Below are 20,714 nucleotides of genomic sequence, written 5' to 3'. Positions count from 1 at the left end.
TTTTCATATGGACATCCTGTAGCACAGATAAAGAATTACTGGGTATAAGCATTTTAAATTTTGTTAGATAACACCAAGCCATCCACCAAAGCGCTATACCAATTGATACTCCTCAGAGTATAACAGCTTACATTCTCCCATACTCTTGCCAACACTGTTTTTTAATAACTTTCAAAAACTTCTGATGTCCAACCAGATGAACAAAAAATAATACGCACACTAAAAGTGAAATAAAGCACCTTTTCACTTTAACTGCCATTTGTACTTCATCATCAGACTTCTCTCCCCTTCTAGTGACAGCCCCCCTGCCCAGTAAAGATCACTGGTTTCTAGTCTGAAAAGTGGTCTAAAACACAAAATTTTTCTTGACCCCAAATTCCAAAGTACATGCAACTTTTAAATATCCAAAACTGTACTTGCCTTTAATAAGTGAAAAAGTATTACCCCTTCCATGTTTTCCATCATCCAACTCACTTACATAAATATAGGAAATGTACAATTCCCTTACTATAGGAATAAAGTTCCACAAAGTCTGCTCACAGAAAAGAACTCTCAAAGCAATCACTATAATTAACATAAAAACTAAGTATTTGAGAATTTTGACTAGAAGAAAAATCAAGTACCAAGAGAATAATAATCTGCATTGATAATTATACAAATTGTTATCACATCTAATACATATAAAAATTCTAAAGGACCCAAAGATTAGAAACAGCTGCAACACAAGCATGAGGCATTTGGTATATGTTTGGAAACTGACAATTAGTGCAAACAAATAGTAACAATCAATGTATTTGTTCCAAACAGTGCACACTGGCCACAGAACACAGGATACAAAGTGTGCTAAACAAATTTATACCAAATCAACACTAAGGAAAAGAAGAGCTTCAGGCTGTATGCCTCTGAGCAAACTTAGACAAGCCTAAGAGGTTAAAAAAAAAAAAAAAAAGCCCATCTATAAAACTGGGTATTCAGGACATGGCTTATGTATAAGTAAAACCAGAGAACATTATTACAAGGTTTTGGTGAAACATCCAAAAGATTCATAGAGATCATTTATTTGACAATTTTTGCTTAAAAAACTGAATTGTTACTCTGAATGGAGGTAAAAAGACAAATGCTTCTGAAAACACCCATGCTGAAATATTTACAGATTTCAATATAAAAAACAGGATGGACAGTACTTTTCCAGAATTTGCTATTAGCTAACCATGATCACATTAGCATCTCTTAAAATACTATGGTCTGTTCCTCAAAAGTTAAACAGTTACCAGAAGACCCAGCAATTTCACACCTAGTTATATATCTAAGAAAACTATGTTCACACAAAAATTTACACACAAATATTCCTTATTCATAACAGCTAAATAGTGTAAACAACCAAATGCCCACCAACTGATGAGTGAATAAAGTGTAGTACTATATCCATACAAATGAAATATTACATAGCCATAAAAAAGAATAAAGTACTGATACATGCTACAACATGGATGAACACTCAAAACAATATGGTAAGTGAAAGAAATCAGTCACAAAGGTCACGTAATGTATGATTTATATAAAATGTCCCAAATAGGCAAATCCACCGAGAAAATAGATTGGTGGTTACCTAGAGCTGAGAGAATTGGGGAGAAAAAAGGAGTGACTACTAATGGATACAGGGTTACTTTTTGGGGTGATAAAGAAGTTTTAGAATTAGTGGGGATGGCTGTACACTGAATATACTAAAACCACTGAGTTGTACACTTTAAAGGTAAAATTACAGGGTATTATGAATTATATCTTTAAAAACACTACAGTTGGACACCTGAGTGGCTCAGTCCAGTTAAGCTGCTGCCTTCAGCTAGGTCGTGATCCCAGGATCCTGGGATTGAGTCCCGCATCAGGCTCCTTGTTCAGTGGGGAGCCTGCTTCTCTCTCTGCCTCTGCCTGCCACTCTGCCTGCTTGTGCTCTCTCTCTCTCGCTGACAAATAAAATCTTAAAAATAAAATAAAATAAATAAATAACACTATAGTCTCCAGTGGCTCAGCTGGTTAAGGGTCTGCCTTCAGCCCACGTCATGATCTCAGGGTTCTGGGATAGAGCCCGCATTAGTCTCTCTGGGCTCTCTGCTCAGCAGGGAGTCTGCTTCTCCCTCTGTGGTCCCTCTTTCTCACTCTTAAATAAATAAAATCTCAAAAAAAAAATTAGTCTCACACAGATAAATCAATCAAGAGTACAATTTTGAAAAAGGTCACAAGCAACTTTATAAAAACATTTAATCAAGATAAAGAACACACCCATCAGCTCCAAATGTTTTCGAATGCCCCTAGGTAATCCCTTCCTCGGCCCCTAAAAAAACACTGATCTTCCTGCGGTTTGCATTTTCTAGAATTTCAAGTAATAGCGATCATATTGCATGTACTCTGGCTTCTTTTAATCGATTATGTTGACATTTGTCCATATCAGTGGTTTACGCTGAGTAGGATTCCATAATGGGACTATACCACAATTTGTCTACCCACCTACCTGTTTATGGGTTGATGTGGGTTGTTTCTAATTTTTAGCTACTAGAAATAAAGTTGCTATGAACATCTGTAAACATATTTATATATGCAGATCTGTCTTTTTTTTCATATATACAGCTAGTGTGTTTTCTAAAGTGGCTGTACCAGTTTTACGTTCAGTTTCAGTTGTTCCATAGCCTCACCAGCAGTTAGTATGGCCAGTCTTTCAAATTTTAGCTATTCATAGTTGCATAGTGGTATTTCATTGTGGTTTTAACTTGCATTTCCCTAATGATTAATGAGGTTGAGCATTTTTTTTTCATGTTCAGCCTTTTTTTTTTGCATGTTTATTTGCCATCTGTATATCTTTTTTGGAGAAGCAAATTGTTCAACTCTTTTGTCATTTTCAAAAAATGGGTTTTCTTATTATTCCATTTTGAGTTCTCTGTATAGTCTGCATATAAGTCCTTCATGAGATAAATGATCTGAAAACATATTCTACCAGACTGTGGCTTGTCCTTTCATTCCTATGAAGACAAGAAGTTTTTAATTTTGATGAAGTGCAATTTATCAATTTTTTCCTTCTATGGGTCACGCTTTTGGTGTCATATCTAAGAAATCTTTGCCTACCCCAAGGTTATAAAGATTTTCTCCTGTGTTTTCTTCTTCAAAGTATAAAAAAGCTTTACATTTAGGTTTACTATCCACCTTGGGCTAATTTCTATATATACTTTAAAGTATGTATCTAAGCTCATATTATTGTACTGCAAATGTTTCAGCACATTTAAAAGGCCATCCTTTTTCTCCTGGATTGCCTTTGTACCTTTCTCAAAATCACTTGTCCATAGTATGTGTCTGCTTCTGGACTCAAGGTATTCTATTCTTTTGATCTTTGTGGCAATAACACAGCCTTGATTACTGTAGCTTTGTAATAAGCTCTAAAATCAGATATTAGTCCTCCAACATTTTTCTTCTTTTTCAAAGAATTTTTAGCTATTCCACCCACCTTGCATCTCCATGTGAATTTTGAAACCTGCTTGTCAATTTCTATAAAAAAAGCTGACTGGGATCTTTACTGGAATTACACCAAATTATAAATGACATCCCAACAATATTAAGTTCACCCTGAGTGGGACATTTTTTCTCCACTTATTTAGGTGTTCTTCAATTTCTCTAAGTACATTTTGTGATTCTCCATGTTTGGATCTTATACATCTTTTCTGAAAAAGTATTTCACATTTGTATACTATTGTAAATTATTTTTTTAACTTCGATTTCCAACTATTGCTAATAAGTAAAAATAGAATTGATTTTTGTATGTTTTTTCATATCCTGTAACCTTGCTAATAAATTCACTAACTAGTTCTAACAGCTCTCTTACAGATTCCATCAGGTTTTCAAAATAAAAGATCATGCCAACTGTGAATAGTTTTACATCTTCCTTTCCAATCTGGATACCACTTAACATCTGTCTGTCTCTACCTATCTTACCTTATTATACTGGCTAGAGCCTCCAAAACAATGTTGAACACAAGTGATGAGAAAGGACATCCTGGTCTTATTCCTGATCTTAGCTAGAAAACACTGTGTTTCACCATTAATTATGGTATTAATTGCAGGATTTTAGTAGATGTTGTCAGATAAGGCTGTTGCCATCTACTTTAGTTTGCTCAGAGTTTTTATCAAAAATTGATGTTAGGGGCACCTGGATAGCTCAGTCAGTTAACCATCCGGCTCTTGATCTTGGCTCAGGTCATGATCTCAGGGTTGTGAGATCAAGCCTCAGGTTGGGCCCTGTGCTGGGCATGGAGCCCAGTTAAGATTCTCTCTTTCTCCCTCTGCCCCGCCAGGAAAGCATGTGCTCTCGCTCTCTCTTTAAAAAAAAATTGGGGGGTGCCTGGGTGGCTCAGTGGTTTAAAGCCTCTGCCTTCAGCTCAGGTCATCATCTTAGGGTCCTGGGATCGAGCCCCGCATCGGGCTCTCTGCTCGGCGGCGAGCCTGCTTCCTCCTCTCTCCCTCTTTGCCTGCCTCTCTGCCTACTTGTAATCTCTGCCTGTCAAATAAATAGATAAATAAATCTTTTTAAAAAATAAAATAAAATAAAAAAATAAAAAAATTTTTTTTAGATTTCGTCAAATACTTAATCTGCATCCACTGAGATGACTATATGGTTTTTACTTTGTAGTGTACTATGGTGAGTTACATTGTTTGATTTTTCAAATGTTGAACTAACATTCAAATGATGAACTAACATTACAAATGAAATAAATCTCATTTGAACATGATTGTCTAACCCTTCTCATATACTGTTGGGTTCTATTTGCTAAAATTTTGTTGAGGATTTTCACATCTATGTTCATGAGGGGATACTGGTCCATAGTTTTCTGTTCTTGTAAAATTCTGCCAGGTTTTAAGGACCTAAGTCCTTAAAATAAAAATAAAAAAATTTTATTTTTTAGAATTTGGGGTGTTTTTTAAGTTAGTTAGTTAACTGTTTATGTATGTACGTAGGCAGGTAGGTATGTAATCTCTACACCCAACATGGGTCTCAAACTCACAACCCCGAGATGAAGAGTCACATGCTCTTACGACCGAGCCAGCCAGGTCCCCCCTAGAATTTTATTTTCAAGAAATGTTTGAACAACTGCTTAACAAGCTCATCTATATAACAAAACCTATTTTCTGGCTAATCAGTAGATTTCCAAAAATTATATAATTTTTATTCTTTTTAGTGTACCTTTTCACAAAGTATTCCATTTGGGAAGATAATTATATGGTTATTACATGGTTATAATGGTTGTAGAGGCATTCTACCTTTAATCTGCCATTGGTAGCAGAGTTAAACGACATTAGATTAGCAGCTCCAACCAACTTTTTATCTTATTTTGAACTGTGTGTGAACCCAAAAGGAGCCTAACTTTTGATCCTTGCTTTTTAGATACTGGAGACCTAAACTGTATCTTCATCCTGAGAAAGGCAGTAGCTTTTATTAGCAAACAGGCAAATAAGAGCAGGGGTCCCATTTACCATGGAAACAAAGCTTCTACTTATAGGTAGAAGTATGGAAGGTAGAATAAAATTACTGAAATCTAAAAGCTAAGAGGACAATTTAATAGACCCATACTTTAAGAGATCTGTCTCCAGGAAATAGAATTCTCAATAAATTAAGGAAAATTTAGAATAATTTTTTAAAACAAGTTAATAATAAACATTAGAATGATTTTAAGGAGCAGAGAAGATAACTGAAAGAAAAGTAAAAAACATGCTCATCCTCAATTCAACTCAGGGGTAACTGGAATATAAGACTTAAAAGTAAATGGAGGGATGGCTGGGTGGTTCAGTCAGTTAAGCGTCTGCCTTTGGCTCAGGTCATGATCCCAGGGTACTGGGATCGAGTCCCACATTGGGCTCCTTGCAGCAGGAAGCCTGCTTCTCCCTCTGCCTGCCCCTCCCCGACTTGTGCTCTTTTTCTCTGACAAATAAATAAATAAATAAAATCTTTTTAAAAAATAAAAATAAAACCTTATTAAAAAAAATAAAAGTAAATGGAAATTCAGAGGTTTATAATATACTGCCTAGGAAAGAAAGGGCCCTCAAAAAGAAACCTCAACACTGTAGCTGCAACCATGTCGAATTCCTAAATTTGACCAAAATACAGAGCTCAAATGCCATTCACACACAAAATATATGACGCACATCCCTATTTCCCCAGTAATATAAACACTGTGCCATAAACAATCTCCTGAAAGGCACCTTTTCCCAAACAAGCTTAAATTTACAGGCCATGGACTCTGGGCAACTGGCAAGACTGGCACCAAGAATATTTTGTTTTACCCTTTTTCCTTCTGTTACCATTAAGTCTGTGGTCTTTGCTAATTTGTGGTCATTGGTATGAACTTAGTATGCACTCAATTATGCAAACAGAGTTATTTTTTTCAACAACTGCGAAAAGCTCAGGAGTTTTACTTGACATTTCCAAACTGACTGGATGTGAAGCAGGTAACACGAAATGAGCTCTTCACACTAAAAAATGAGACACACCAAAGATCTGGTTGAATTAATCCAAACTTTAAGATTCAATCCAGGTTCCAACAGCTTGAAGAACCCAAACTCTACTGGCATCTGGCTGAGACTGAGAATAACAAACAGATAAAGTAAAGAATGATTAACCCAGGGAAGGATGGTTTAAATTCTTTAACTTCTTTTTACTAGATCGAATCATGTAAAATTGCCATTTTGGTGGGGGTGCCTGGGTGGCTCAGTTGGTTCAGTGTCCGACTCTTGATTTAGGCTCAGGTCATGATCTCAGGGTTGTGAGATCACACCCCACGTCAGACCATGTGCTCAGCGGCAAATCTGCTGGAGATTTTCTCTCTCTCCTTCTGCTCCTCTCTGTGCTCCCTCATGCAAGCACATGCTCTAAAATAAATAAATCTTTTTAAAAAACATAATAAAATGAAACTGCCATTTCTGGAGGTCAAAAAATAGTAGAATATCAATAATTTTATTTAGTTCAACATAATTTACTTAATATTGTTTTTTATTATTTCAGAGCCTTCTCCACAGGTCCCAGAAGTACACACAAAAGAGCAGAGTCTTTCTTCATGAAGGTAAAGGCAAAATTGCTATCACATATTACTGATCTCCCCAAGATGCCACAGTCACTACTCCCATACTCCTGCTAACTTCAGGGTTAAGTCACTAAACCCAAAGTCAAGAGGGAAGAATCAGATCTCTCATTTCCATCGCTGACCTCTTCAATCATTCCTCATTATTCTTCTCTACCAGAGGAGTAATGTATCTGACTGGTGAGTGGCAAGAGCCTAACATCTGCTGATTCACCATTCAGTCATTCATTTCTCCAACGGATGGGGTTCACGTATTAGGAAGCTACACGAATGCAAAAAAAAAAAAAAAAAAAAAGTTCTGAGTATGAATGCCTCCTCTGCAACCTCTAATTCTTAGGTAAGTCATCCTATATAGACTTTGGATGTCCATTTGGCCACAGATCAACTATGTTCTCCAATATGGAAGAATAAAACTAAATTTTTGTTTCCATCTGTCTGGCTTCTGTATTTCTCAATGTGTTCTAGATTCAGAGGTGGAGGGAAGAGATACAATCAATAATGAACTATCACACATAACTAGACATGTTTAACACAGGATAACAGTTTAACACAGTACAGGCATGAAACAATATGAACTCATAAAATTTATATTCTTTTAACTACAAGGAGACAAAAAAAGTTTTTTTACATAACCCTAAGTAAATGTTAAAAAGCAGAAATTCAATATAGTATTCTCTGTGAATGTCTCTGAAAACAGTTATGAATCATGTAGGTGAAAAATGTAAAATATGCAAAGAAATAAAGCTAAAATAATGAGAATACAGATTTTTCATTTTTAAAAATCTTCTTAATGCTGTTATAGTATCTTTCAGTACCAATGACTCAAGACAAAACCTGAAAGGAAATATGTGGAGAAAAGAAGCTCCTGGAATAGTGGGACTCCAGATGTTTTCAGTATCTTTTTATTGTCATTTTAATGCTACTTCATGTACCAAAAGAAATTTTATTTAAATAAATACAAATCAGACTGCTCAGAGCACCCTACCTTCATGTATATACCTGGGAGTTCTGCTTCCAGGAAGCCACCTATCTTATTTTCTGCTAATCAGAGGCAGCAGCCACAGCCACTCTTGCACTGAAGTGATCCATTTTGGTAAGCTGAGACTCTCAGATCAGATGTCTCAATGGCACCAGGCCACGGTCAAAAGCTTTCAAGTAATCAATGAAACCCTCAGGCAGCCATGGGCTCAATTCACCAGGCTACCACCAGGAACCTCAATACAGCAATGCCCTTCCTCCCTACAAACTGCTAGCAACATTTTTAGATTCATTCTCCACTGATCCTCACACAATACTCGGACAAAACTCCCATTTAACTAGCAACCCTCCTCCCACCCTCACTCCAACTTTTTTTTTTTTTTTTAAAGATTTTATTTAGTTATTTGACAGACAGAGATCACAAGTAGGCAGAGAGGCAGGCTCCCTGCTGAGCAGAGAGCCCGATGCGGGGCTCGATCCCAGGACCCTGAGACCATGACCTGAGCCGAAGGCAGAGGCTTAACCCACTGAGCCACCCAGGCGCCCCCCGTCACTCCAACTTTACCCACTCTATCTCCCGACCCAAGAGCCACTTAATAAAAAAATTTAAAAAATCAATACTAACTTTGTTAAAAGTTTTGCTTGGACTAAGCCTCTTCTAACATACCTAGTATTTTAAGAATTCAGCTATTAGCAAATGCTAATTATAGAAAATAACATCATTTTTGTACAAGGAACTCTGGCTGAGGAAAACAACAAAATTCAGCATAAGCTTTTGCTAAAATTATAAACTAAAATATGGAAAAGGAAAATAACTTTGGTTTCTATTTATAATTTTCTAAGTGTTTTATCCAGGGACATGAGTCTAAAACCTTATAGCTTATGAATATTATTTTGAGATAGTTTTTTTCACCTCATTGTGTATTTGAATTCTGTCTACCATGTAAGGTTCCAATACTCGATACCTTCTTTTAACTTCCTCATGAAGGAGTTTTACCTTTTCGACGAAGTTTTGAGAAAGGCTAAAATGTATTGAAATTCACTGCATGGCAGGCACATTGGCCTACACACCTAGAATGTCTTACTTCATTTAACCCTCACAAACCTATGAGGTAGATATTATTTTCCCCAATTTACAAAGAAACAGAAGCACAAAGAGATTCTAAGTAATTTTGCCCAGGTTACATAGCCAGTTAAGTGGTGGACCCAGAATTTGAACTCTGGCAATCTTGTTCCAGGCATACTACTGTGTCATTTGACCTCTCTCCTCCTAAACACTTCAGTCTTCCCAGAAGCTGCAGCCTACCAATCTCTCCCTTCTACTGTACTTGTTATACACCTCCCACAATAAGCTTATCACACTCTCTGTATACTCTTTGTTATTTTCCCATTTGCTTCATGTGTTTGCACTTGTTCCCCAATGAAATTTTAAGTTCCTTGCAGGCAAGGTAACCATGACATTTGCTTCTTGTTCCTACTGCTAAAAGAATGCTGTGTATGAAACATTTAGCTAAGAAGCTGACAGATTTAAATCCCTGGCAACTTCTGTATCATAAAGACAGATTTTTTTTCCTATTTTTTAAATGCAAAATATAATTAGAAAAGGAAAAAACTGACATACTCAGGCATGATAACAAGGGCTCTCTACAGAGGGAAAACGGCATAATCGTGCCCTTGCTATAAACTCTAAGGGACATGAAGCCACAGGCTATGATTCAGCAAAATTACTTTAACACCCGAAGGATAGCTCATGCCATCAGTGACAGACTTAGCATTACTAAAGTTAGGAAAATGACTACCTATATTTATTTTTCTTCTTAATGCATCTCCCCTGGTGAGTCATATCTATAAAACTGACAGACCAATGTTTTTCCATTTCCTAAGAGAACTAACATATAAAGAAAATCAGATAAAGTTTCTTCAGCATATGTATAATTAGTAAGTGACAATCTATGTTATCGGAAATAACACACACAGGGAAATATATAATAAAATTAAAAAGGCTTCCAGGTCTGGCAAGAATAAACTTTAAATAATGTTTTTCAATACATCAAAATGAGAAAATAAAAATACAAGTTCAAAGACACAAAACGTCTTGCAAAGCACACTTTAACCAGCCCATGTACTAAGGCATTTCAGATTTAACCAAAAAACTTAAAACTGGATGTTAAGAACTACACAGACCATAAGTAAAAGAAAGTACCTTTAGTAAAATGGGAATTTTACTCAAATATTTTGTCAAGATTCTTGACTATAATTCTAACAACATAAAAATCTGGGGGAATACAGGTCTTGAAATAATTTCAGAGGATGAAGGAGAGGAGCTTAGGGTTTTATGGGCTGCTTCTTGAACACCAATTGTCCAATGTACTGCTAACAGTTTTACTTTGCACACAAATATATAAATACAAAAAATTTTGCTAGGCTTCTAGGCAACTGAGATATCTTTGGAAGAGGCTAATGTGATCCCAAAACACACACACAGAAACATCATGATCATGGGATTTAATTTTTTGTTCTTTTGGTATCTGTTAGCTTTCTAAAGCCAACCAAGTTGTGTGGCAATAGAAGCAAAACAAACCAGTGTTTCTCATAGGATGAGACAGATGGCCTGTCTTTTATAGGGTATAGTCTCTAAATGATTAAAAATAGAGTATTTAATGCCATTTACTTGTACACTTAAAAATGGTTAAAATAGTCCCCCCAAAAATTAAGCAAGAGATTTTAAGTTAATGAATAAAATAAAAAAACAAAACTACTCACAATTTAATGTAAAACAGTATTCCAAGATGCAAACTAATGCCTCATTTTCAAATCATAGTTAAGATTTTTTTCCCAAAACTATCAATGCTACGTTATGTATATAATTGGAAATTAATTATAGGTCCCACCTTGAGATCTGGAAGGCAAGTAAATACCATATACTTAATCTGGCCCCCAATTCCAATCATACCAAACCACCATGTTTGTTAGAGGCCATCTCTAAAAACCAGTACCTCTGTGTAAAGCTGAATGGTGACTTCAGTTACAACTCATTCTGGCCTGCTACTTCCTTGGCTGCCACATCACCAAAGCAGAGTCTATAGCACTGTTATTTCACAAACACCACAAGGTTTTTTTTCCTTTCACACCATATACACAATTAAGGAAGTAGAAAACAATTGGAAACAACACCAGGTTTAAAACAGCACAGATCAAGGAGGTTCCTCTCTTTGTCAAGGGTTTACCAAAAGTAACATGTCAAAGGCCCAACTACTAAAAACACAAACCTTTCTAAGGGCTACTCTTGCCCACGCTTTTCTTATACTTTCTGATGTTCTGCTGCACTGGCAGGTGGAACTCCGTGATGGTTTAAACATCCACCCACTATCTACAGAATCCCTACAGCCAAAGGAAAACTTACCTCTGCAAAATGTGTTGATGTGCTATTGTCTATCCGGCTGCCACCACCACCTAAAAAACTGAAGAGAAAAAGAAATGAGTACTGATTCTATTCCTAGGAACAAGCTTCACTCCCAGAAGCTAAATATAGAATAGTACAATGAGAACAAAGCCCAATAAGGAAAAATAACTCATCCCAGCGTGACACCTACGAAGGAAATTATGAAGAACTGGCATATGGATTAATCTACGAAAGATATTATAACAAACCACAAAATCAAGTATAAACCAAGTGAAAAATTAGAAAGAGGGGCCGCCACAGAGTAGGAAGAAGGAACCACAGCCAGCAACGCAATTCAAATTTGACCTAGCAAGAGAAAAAAAACATTTATTCTCAAGGAGGCAAAGGAATAAAACAAGATTCTCAAAATAACGTTTTGCTAAAAAAAAATCATTCAACCACCAGATGAACATAACATTTGAGCCTACTTGGGAATGATTAAATATAGTACTACAAGGGGCCTGGTACTATACTTAGCACATTATAAAAGATCCCAATAAATATTTTTTCTTCTTATAATAGTTTATCCTATTCTTTGATTATCCTACCCATCCTTCAGGGCCCATCTCAAATGCTACCTCCTCCATTAAGTCTTTTCTGAACTCACCGACCAAATGAGGATCCACAGCCCTCTGCACTCTGACTCTGATTATAAATTCTACCTTATAAATATCTAGAATTTATCTCATCCACTTCTAACCCTTTCCCACCTTTCATAAATATAAATTCACAGCGCCTGGGTGGCTCAGTTGGTTTAGTGGCTGCCTTCAGCTCAGGTCATGATCCCAGGGTCCTGGGATGGAGTCCCACATAGGGCTCCCTGTTCAGTGGGGAGTCTGCTTCTCCCTCTCTCTCTGCCCCTCCCCCCCTGCTTATTCTCTCCCTCTCTCTCTCAAATAAACAAAACCTTAAAAAGCATATGTATACATATAAATTCAGAGGGTAAAGCGTGTGTTAATACCACAAATACATGTAAAGTGTTTACTGTGTGTAAAACATTATACAGAGCATTCAACATTTTTTAAAAACCCTGCAACATCATATCCTACATTGGTAACTTGAAAATAAAATCGTTGAATGTGAAAACAGGGGCGCTTGGCTGACTCAGCTGGTAGAGCATGTGACTCTGATCTCAGGGTTCTAAGTTCAAGCCCCACGCTGGGTGGAGAGATTACTTAAAAAAAAAAAAAATGTGTAAACAATAAAATAACTATTCCTGAAGACTGGGGAGAAATATTAGATCCCATTGTCCCCATGAAATCTGCAAAAAAAGGAGAGAAAAATGGCTAATATTTTGTGGAGAAAGGAATGGAAAAAATCACAAGAACTACCAGGTATCACTTTTACTTCAAGACACAAGCCTATGAACATGTACACAGTCACTCCAAATACAAGTCTACAAACTACTGCAGACAGCTTTCATTTTCAGAACACCAATTGCACTCAGCTCAATGAGGAAACAAACACAGTTTGGTTAGTCTGAAACCAAAAGTGAAAAAGCAAAACTAATGCCATTTTCTATGTAGTCATGCTCAGGCCTTATTCACTAATTAGAAACCATTTAACACTTGCATTTGTTTCAGAAGTTAAAAACACTTCAAATGTAGAATAAGCCCAGAAGTACTGGTACATTTATGCTAAATTAGTAAATAATTCAACTACCACTGTGTACCCATTTTATTGCTCAAGCCTGGACAGGCTTCCCAGGCTCCTTCCTGCCTTTACTATATTGTTTCAGGGATTCAAATATCCCTGGTAATTAAAGCTATGAACTTTATCTTTTTTACAGTTCTGTTCCCCCTGAAACTTCCTCGGCATTCCCTTTCCTTAAAATTCCTCCATATTTTACAAGTAACAAGGCTAATCATAGAGAAGGGATAATAAAACAACCACACTGTTCTGAGAGATGTTACAAAGCTTAAGAAAACTTACAAGATGCCCCTCTGATCAATGTCCAGTAACATATGGAGCCCACTACCCAATATTTATACGTAAGGACCTCCTATTGTTAATTTTTACCATCTACTACTTACCACTATAATTGCTAAGTATTCAAAAATCAGCCAATGTTTATGAACTTAATAGAAAGGGAATACCAAGCTACCTCTAAGAAACTGATTCTAAGAAAAAGATTTCTTCAACCATTTAGAACACCAACCTTTCAAAAGACATATAATCTGTACAACTGAGTATTCGCTACTAATGGCACCTGTAGGTGGACAACCTTTGGCCTACAAAGGCACAAATAGAATTAAATCAAGTGAAAGCAGGATCCATAAAATTCATAGTTCTCTTCTAAAAAAAACGACTCATCCTACAGTTAATCACTATCTGCATTTATAACCACACTCCGTACAAAAGGCTAAAGAAACCAGGATTACTACTTAAAAACTTTGAACAAAAAAATAAGTCCATCAATTGCCTCCCAATAACCAATATGCTCTTTATTCAATACATGCAGAGCATAAGTGTTTGCAATAAGTATTTGATGCCATTATAAAAGCACAAATAAAAAGCATGCCCCAAGTTAGCATGCTATTCGCACAAAATTGCTCACTTTGCTGTCATGCTGATCTTACAGGTTTAAAGCTGGTATTGTGTTATTCAAAAACCAAGATTATTAGATCACCATGTAAGTGTACCAAACTTGATCCCATGCCATATAATGCCCCAGAAGCTCCAGTTCATTTATATATATAATCACCACTCATTAATAAAGTTAAACTAATAGTACATACTGTAAAATGTGTGGTTTTTCCTGGTTGTGGAAGGGACCTTCAACTTTGGAGTCTGCCAATAGCAACAGTAAAGGAATTATTTACTGCCATTAAAATCTCCAAAGTCACTCCAAGATTAAAAGAAGCTTCAGATTACAGGTTCTTTTCATCCAGTCAGTATTTCATCAACTGTCCAACCAAATTATCTAACCAACAGCCATGAAAGAACAAATGTGTCATTATGTTTAGCCATAAAAGGCCATCCTACCAATGCTATTCTACTTTTTATTAAGTTTTTATAGTTTTACTCATATTAACCAAAAAGTAATATAAAATACTGTCACTTTCAGAAACACTTCCCCGCTTATAAGTTTTATATCTCTAGTAAGACCAATGAGAGCCGATTTCAAGCATTATGAACCAAATTAATATTACAGCTATAATAAGTCTGACTGCAATAATTTTAGTAAGGTGAAGGATCCAAAGGCTTTCCTCAAAAGAGAGTAATAACTCGGTTTCCCTGGCTAGACCAGCCTGCTTACCTTCTTAGATACCTTTGTCAGAAGTCAGTCCCGAGCCGACCCAAGAGGTATAACAGACATTTACCTTTAGGCAACAGAGTGGTCACTGAAACCACCCAATAATCTAAAAGGACACCAAAGACTCAGAAAATAAATGCAAACTTACCAGATTTCCTCTGATATGGATATAGAGATTTCAAAGGAATGCCACACACAATCAGAAGCAGAGGATCTCATCATACCCACTATCACATCACATCACATCCCAAATTCTTCCATTTTTATTACCCTTCCCTCTTCTTCCCTCCCTCTGTTCCTCCAGAGAACATAAGTTATAGAACAATTTTCCTTTTATTCATTCAGTCAATGCTGACAGAAAACAATTTTGATAACAGAATGCCTGATTTATTCACGAGCTTATACAATACCTGGAATCATCTGTCACTTCTTCAATAAAGCCTGATTCACATCTGGGACAAATATATTCCTATAAAAGAGAGGAAGAAATAAACAGGAATCTTTCATTAGAAAGCTAAGCATGTAGTTTCAGAGTAATATGCAGTATACAAGCTGATGTGATGAAATGTTACATGTACTTGCTGACTCCAAGGACAGTTTTTTTTATCACACTCTGGCAAATAAAGAATTCGATAAGAAGTTTGCAGAATGGCTTTATAAGAGGTTCCCTCTGAGAGCTCCCACTGAAAGGGAGAACGTCAGATTTTTGTTTTTAAATTTGGGTTGATTTTTTAAAAACTCGGATAAATTCATGATCTAATTTTCTCTTCAAATCTAATGAAAAATCTCCACTAGTTATCAGAGCAGTATAAGATTATAAAACTGGGGGCACCTGGGTGGCTCAGTGGGTTAAGGCCCCTGCCTTTGGCTCGGGTCATGATCCCAGGGTCCTGGGACCGAGCCCTGCATCAGGCTCTCGGCTTGGCAGGGAGCCTGCTTCCCCGCCTCTCTCTGCCTACCTCTCTGCTGGCTTGTGATCTCGGTCAAATAAATAAATAAATAAAATCTTTGTCGGGGCGGGGGGGAGATTATACAATTGGTGGGTACAAAAACTGCTATTTGATACTAAACACGTGTAAAAGACACAAACTGAAGCACAACATAAATCAAGTGGTAACTAGGAATTAACAATGAAGTTTTCAGTATTTATCTATTTTCTGACTACCAATGGCTCTAAATAAAACTTAACATTCTCAGGTATTTAACAGAAATGTTAATCCAAATAACTAGAATAATTCCAAATCAGCTTCTACTTCCTTCAGTACCAAGAATCTTTCTTTTAAATAAATATCAAGCATTAGTACTGATAAGAAAGAATACACTTTGGGGACACTTGGGTGACTCAGTCGGTTAAGAGTCTGCCATCGGCTCGGGTCAGGATCCCAGGGTCCTGGGATCGAGTTTGGTCTCCCTGCTCACCTCAGTGGGGAGTCTGCTTCTCCTTCTGACCCTCCCCCAACTCATGCACAGGCTCTCTCTCTCTCTCAAATAAATAAATATTTTTTAAAAAAAGAAAAAAAAAGAAAGAATACACTTTAAGGGTGCCTGGGTGGCTCAGTCAGTTAAGAATCTGACTCTTGATTTCAGCTCAAGTCATGATCTCAGGCTGGTGAGATCAAGTCCCCAGTTGGGCTCCACACTCCACATGGAGTCTGCTCCAGTTTCTCTCCCTCTGCCCTCCCCCAGCTCACATACTCTCTCATCCAAATAAGCAAATCTTATTTAAAAAAAAATACACTTTAGAGACTGCCTTGTCATCATTTTTTTTTACCACCCTGAAGTATTTCTTTCCTTTATCATCCACTTACCATACTTCTAAAACTATTTTTAACTACCTATTAAAATAGACCCTGGAAAGACATTTTCAACTATTTTCTTGCTCCCTGTAAACCCTATATAAACTTTGTCTTACCAGAAAGTGATGTAAGCCACATTTGGCTAGTCAAAGACAATCAGAATAGTAACTCAAATATTCAAATGCTTTCTTAAAAGAGATATAAAGAGGGGGCGCCTGGGTGGCACAGTCAGTTAAGCATCTTACTCTTGGTCTCAGCTTAACCTGTGACCTCAGAATCTTGGGATCAAGCCCCACATCAGGGTCTGAGCTCAGCGGGGAGCCTGCTTATTAAGATTCTCTCTCCTGGGGGTGCCAGGTGGCTCAGTTGGTTGAGTACCTGTCTTCGGCTCAGGTTATGATCCCAGGGTCCTAGGATTGAGCACCAAGTCAAGCTCCCTGCTCAGTGGAAAGTCTGCTTCTCCCTTCTCCTTCTGCCCCTCCCCACCATTCATGCTCTCTTACTCTCTCTCTCGCTCTTGCTCTATCTCAAATAAAATCTTTAAACAATAAAGTTTCTTTAAAAAAAAAAAATTCTCCTTCTCCCCCTGCTCTCTCTCTCGCTCTCCTCTAAAAAAGGAAATAAATACTGTTTAAAAAACAAAAACAAAAACAGGGGCGCCTGGGTGGCTCAGTAGGTTGAAGCCTCTGCCTTCGGCTCAGGTCATGGTCCCGGGATCCTGGGATCAAGCCCCACGAAGGACTCTTTGCTCCGAGGAGAGCCTGCTTCCTCCTCTCTCTCCCTGCCTGCCTCTCTGACTACTTGAGCTCTCTGTCAAATAAATAAATAAAATCTTTTTTAAAAAATTAAAATTTAAAAAAAATTAAAATAAAAAAGAAAACCAAAGGGATATAAAAAGACCAATCCTTTCCAACAAGATTTGTTTGGTGAGGATACAGTCAATCCAAGAAACATTAAAATTTAATAAAATAATTGCTATAATTAATGCACACTTGGAATATAAGGAAAGGCCAGGGAAGGCTTTCTCTGAAACAGTGACTTATATTATTAGTCTTTTGCTCCAAGAAAAAGGAAATTATGGGCTAAGGATCATCACAACAACTCTAACAGGCACAGAGGTTGGAGGGGAGTGGTTTGAATGTCAATAGGTAGGCAGGGACCACATTGTGGAAAACCTCAGATTTACCATAAACTTTAACCTATGCATCAGAAGCTCTCAAGTTTTTTTTCTCTGCTATACACAGGAAGGCTTAGAAACACTCAAAACAGGCACACTGTACACTTCAGAAATAAAATAATCTGGAGACCATATAAATCCCTGAGCCCCTCCCCCTACTCCTTCATCTGCCACCCTCCAAACTAGCAGTAACTCCATCCCTTTCTCTCCCACTGAGAAAGTACAAATGAGATCGATTTTAGAAGGCTAACCCTAAACCTATTCTAATGTCTAATGTTAAAAAGAAAAAGGGAATCAATTACAAAGTGTTGTAATTTGTCACAATCATAGGTCTGGGCCCTATGATTTCCTCCCTCTCCCTCTCGCTCATTCCCACTGCTTTAAATAACCCCCTATACAGGAACAACTCCCGAACGTGTATCTCCAACCCAGACCACGTTTCTAAGTGCTCTTTCTCTCTCTTCCTTACACATACACACATACTCTGTCTCTCAAGATGTGGCATACATACCAGCTTGCTCATACTGGAAACCTGGGAGTCATTCCTGACACCTCCCTCTCCCCTATCTTCCAACAACTAATGATCAAATCTGGCACTCCTAGCTCAAACACATTTCTCAAATCTACTCCTTGCCCACTGCCACACTATCTTAACCTAAGCCAGCAGTGACCCTAGACACTGAAATACCTTCCCTCTTAAGTGTCATCCCACTTCTCTTCTAGCCTCTTCCTTATCTCTTCCGCATACTGAAGTCAGAATGATTTTTAAAACATAAAAATGGACCATGTCATTTCCCAGCTTAAAACCTTTCAACTATCTCCCAAAACACCTCGTATAAAATCAAACTCTTAAACATGACCTACAAGGCCCTGATTCAGCAGGTCTCTATTCAACTGGCCCACATCACTTCATGCTACTCTCCCCCGCTCAGTATATTACGGTTACAAGGGCCTTCTTTCAGTTTTTCTGCCTCATCAAGCTCATCGTGCCTCTAAGCTTCCATGTATACTGCTTCTGTAACTGAAACACTATTCCCTAACTTTGTGAATGGCAAGGAATTTCTAATCCTTTAGCCTCCATTTTAATGTCATGTCATGTCTTTCATCATAGAATCTACAGTGGTTACCTCCTATTCTCTTTTTTTGTAATTGAAGAATACATAAGATATTGTATTGGTTTCAGGTGTACAACATAGTGATTCAATATTTATATACATTATGAAATGACCACAGTAAGTGTAGTTATCACCTATCAACATACAAAGTTATTACCATATTACTGACTATACTCCCTATGTTGGATTTCATCTCTGTGACTTACTTATTTTATAACTGTAAGACTGCACTTCTTAATCCCTTTCACCTATTTCACCCATCTTCTGATCCCCTATTATTTTCTTCCTCAGCACCTCATTCATTAGTTTATAGCACTTGTCACAATTTAGATGTTTTTTAATGTCTGTCTCCATTCAGTAAGCTTAAAGTTTCATAACAGCAGGGTGCAGATCTGTTTTGTTTACCAGTATATGCCTAGGACAGATAGGTGCTCGATATTTACTGACTACATGAACATGAAATTACTTGCCATATACTTCACAAATTAAAAGTCAAAGTACCAGAATCTAATATAATCAGAAAACACACAGAGTGGAAGTAAAGAAATAAAAGAGCTAAAAACTTTTTAAGATTTTATTTATTTGACAGACAGAGAGAGCATAAGCAGGGGGAGAGGTAGAGGGAGAAGCAGACTCCCTGCTGAGCAATGAGCCTGACATGGGGCTCGAACCCAGGAAACTAGGGTCATGACCTGAGGTGAAGGCAGATGCTTAAGCAACTGAGCCACCCACATGCCCCAAAGAGCTGAAAACTTAAGAAGTTATGGCTGGATCATAAGATAGTAGAGCTTGAGAGGTTTCAGAGGAAGAACTGTTCTGGATGATCATAAAGTCCAAGATATATCAATGGGCATAGATGGCTAAAATGGAGTAGGGATGAAGATCTTTGGAGTTAAAAGGTTATTTACACTGATACTGAACTTCCAAAATTATGTTAAGATGTATGGTGGAGAAAAAATAATTTCAAAAGCAGATAATCACAATTGGGAAGACAAAAAAAGACTCTGAAACAAGAAGCACGTTGATTTCGAGTAGAGAAAATGTACGAGTCTTCTCATCATGATCCCAGGCACAGTTCTAGGAAGCAGGCTGTCAGCCACAAACAGCTCTTTCAAAAGAACAAGATACTTCAGAGGAATAAACCAAATTGCAGAAGTACTATGGATTCCCTCCTATCCCTAGGTAGTCCCTCCACAATCAAACCTTCCTAAATAATTCTATTTTGATTACAGGGAAGAGAACCAAAATTCTTTCCAGATGCTTTGTAAATTATCCTTGATAAAAGTAGCTAATTATAAAACATATAGATCTCTCAGCTGTGGATTCTCTCTTCCTGCAATCAACATTACAGAACATACATAGAACTTTTTCAAATTCGTAACCTCATCTTTCCCTAATTATCAAAGTAAAAAGAAAAATGCCCGCTTGTTTCTTACATACTTCAATAGTCTGATCTTAGAACAAAGGTCTGTTCTTAGAAAATTATATCACTTCCATTCTCTTGGAGGACTGAAAATCCCAAAATAACATTCTGAAGTTGCTACAGTTCCAGTTTCTAGATTTTCTTTTTAAAGGCTTGATAGCACTTGACTTAATACTGCCATTTTTCTTCTCAATTCACACTAGTCACTACTCTTCCTGACTTCCAGCTACATAGAGGGTGCCACTCTTTCACTCAAAAGACTCAAAAATTGTAACAACTGTTTCAAACTATCTGGAGACATCATGTGGACTTAGAGATGAATGAAATACGACTGGCTTAAATCCATAATTATTAAAGCTGGGTTCATGTGGGCTTCTTATACTAGCCTATTTTTGATATGTTTAAAGCTTTT

At 37.2% G+C, this 20,714-nt stretch overlaps 1 protein-coding gene across 2 annotated transcripts in view; it reads right to left on the bottom strand.

The window, feature by feature from the left end:
• RNF115 (ring finger protein 115) overlaps window positions 1-20,714 on the bottom strand; it is a 67,727-nt gene that overhangs the window by 30,993 nt on the left and 16,020 nt on the right. Inside the window, exons 1-3 of one of the 2 annotated variants that reach the window (XM_032848139.1) lie at window positions 15,202-15,250; window positions 14,274-14,325; window positions 11,497-11,554 (exon numbers count right to left, since the gene is read on the bottom strand). In XM_032848139.1, the coding sequence (XP_032704030.1) occupies window positions 11,497-11,554; window positions 14,274-14,325; window positions 15,202-15,211 (120 nt within the window). In that variant the 5' untranslated portion in view covers window positions 15,212-15,250. Of the gene's footprint in view, window positions 1-11,496; window positions 11,555-14,273; window positions 14,326-15,201; window positions 15,261-20,714 lie in introns of those variants that run through there. The other variant, XM_032848138.1, reaches the window with a different exon arrangement.

The sequence above is a fragment of the Lontra canadensis genome, unplaced genomic scaffold, assembly GCF_010015895.1.
Source record: "Lontra canadensis isolate GAN:19392208 unplaced genomic scaffold, GSC_riverotter_1.0 scaffold200, whole genome shotgun sequence".
Lineage (NCBI taxonomy): Eukaryota > Metazoa > Chordata > Mammalia > Carnivora > Mustelidae > Lontra > Lontra canadensis.
This window is presented reverse-complemented; position numbering and strand designations above follow the sequence as displayed.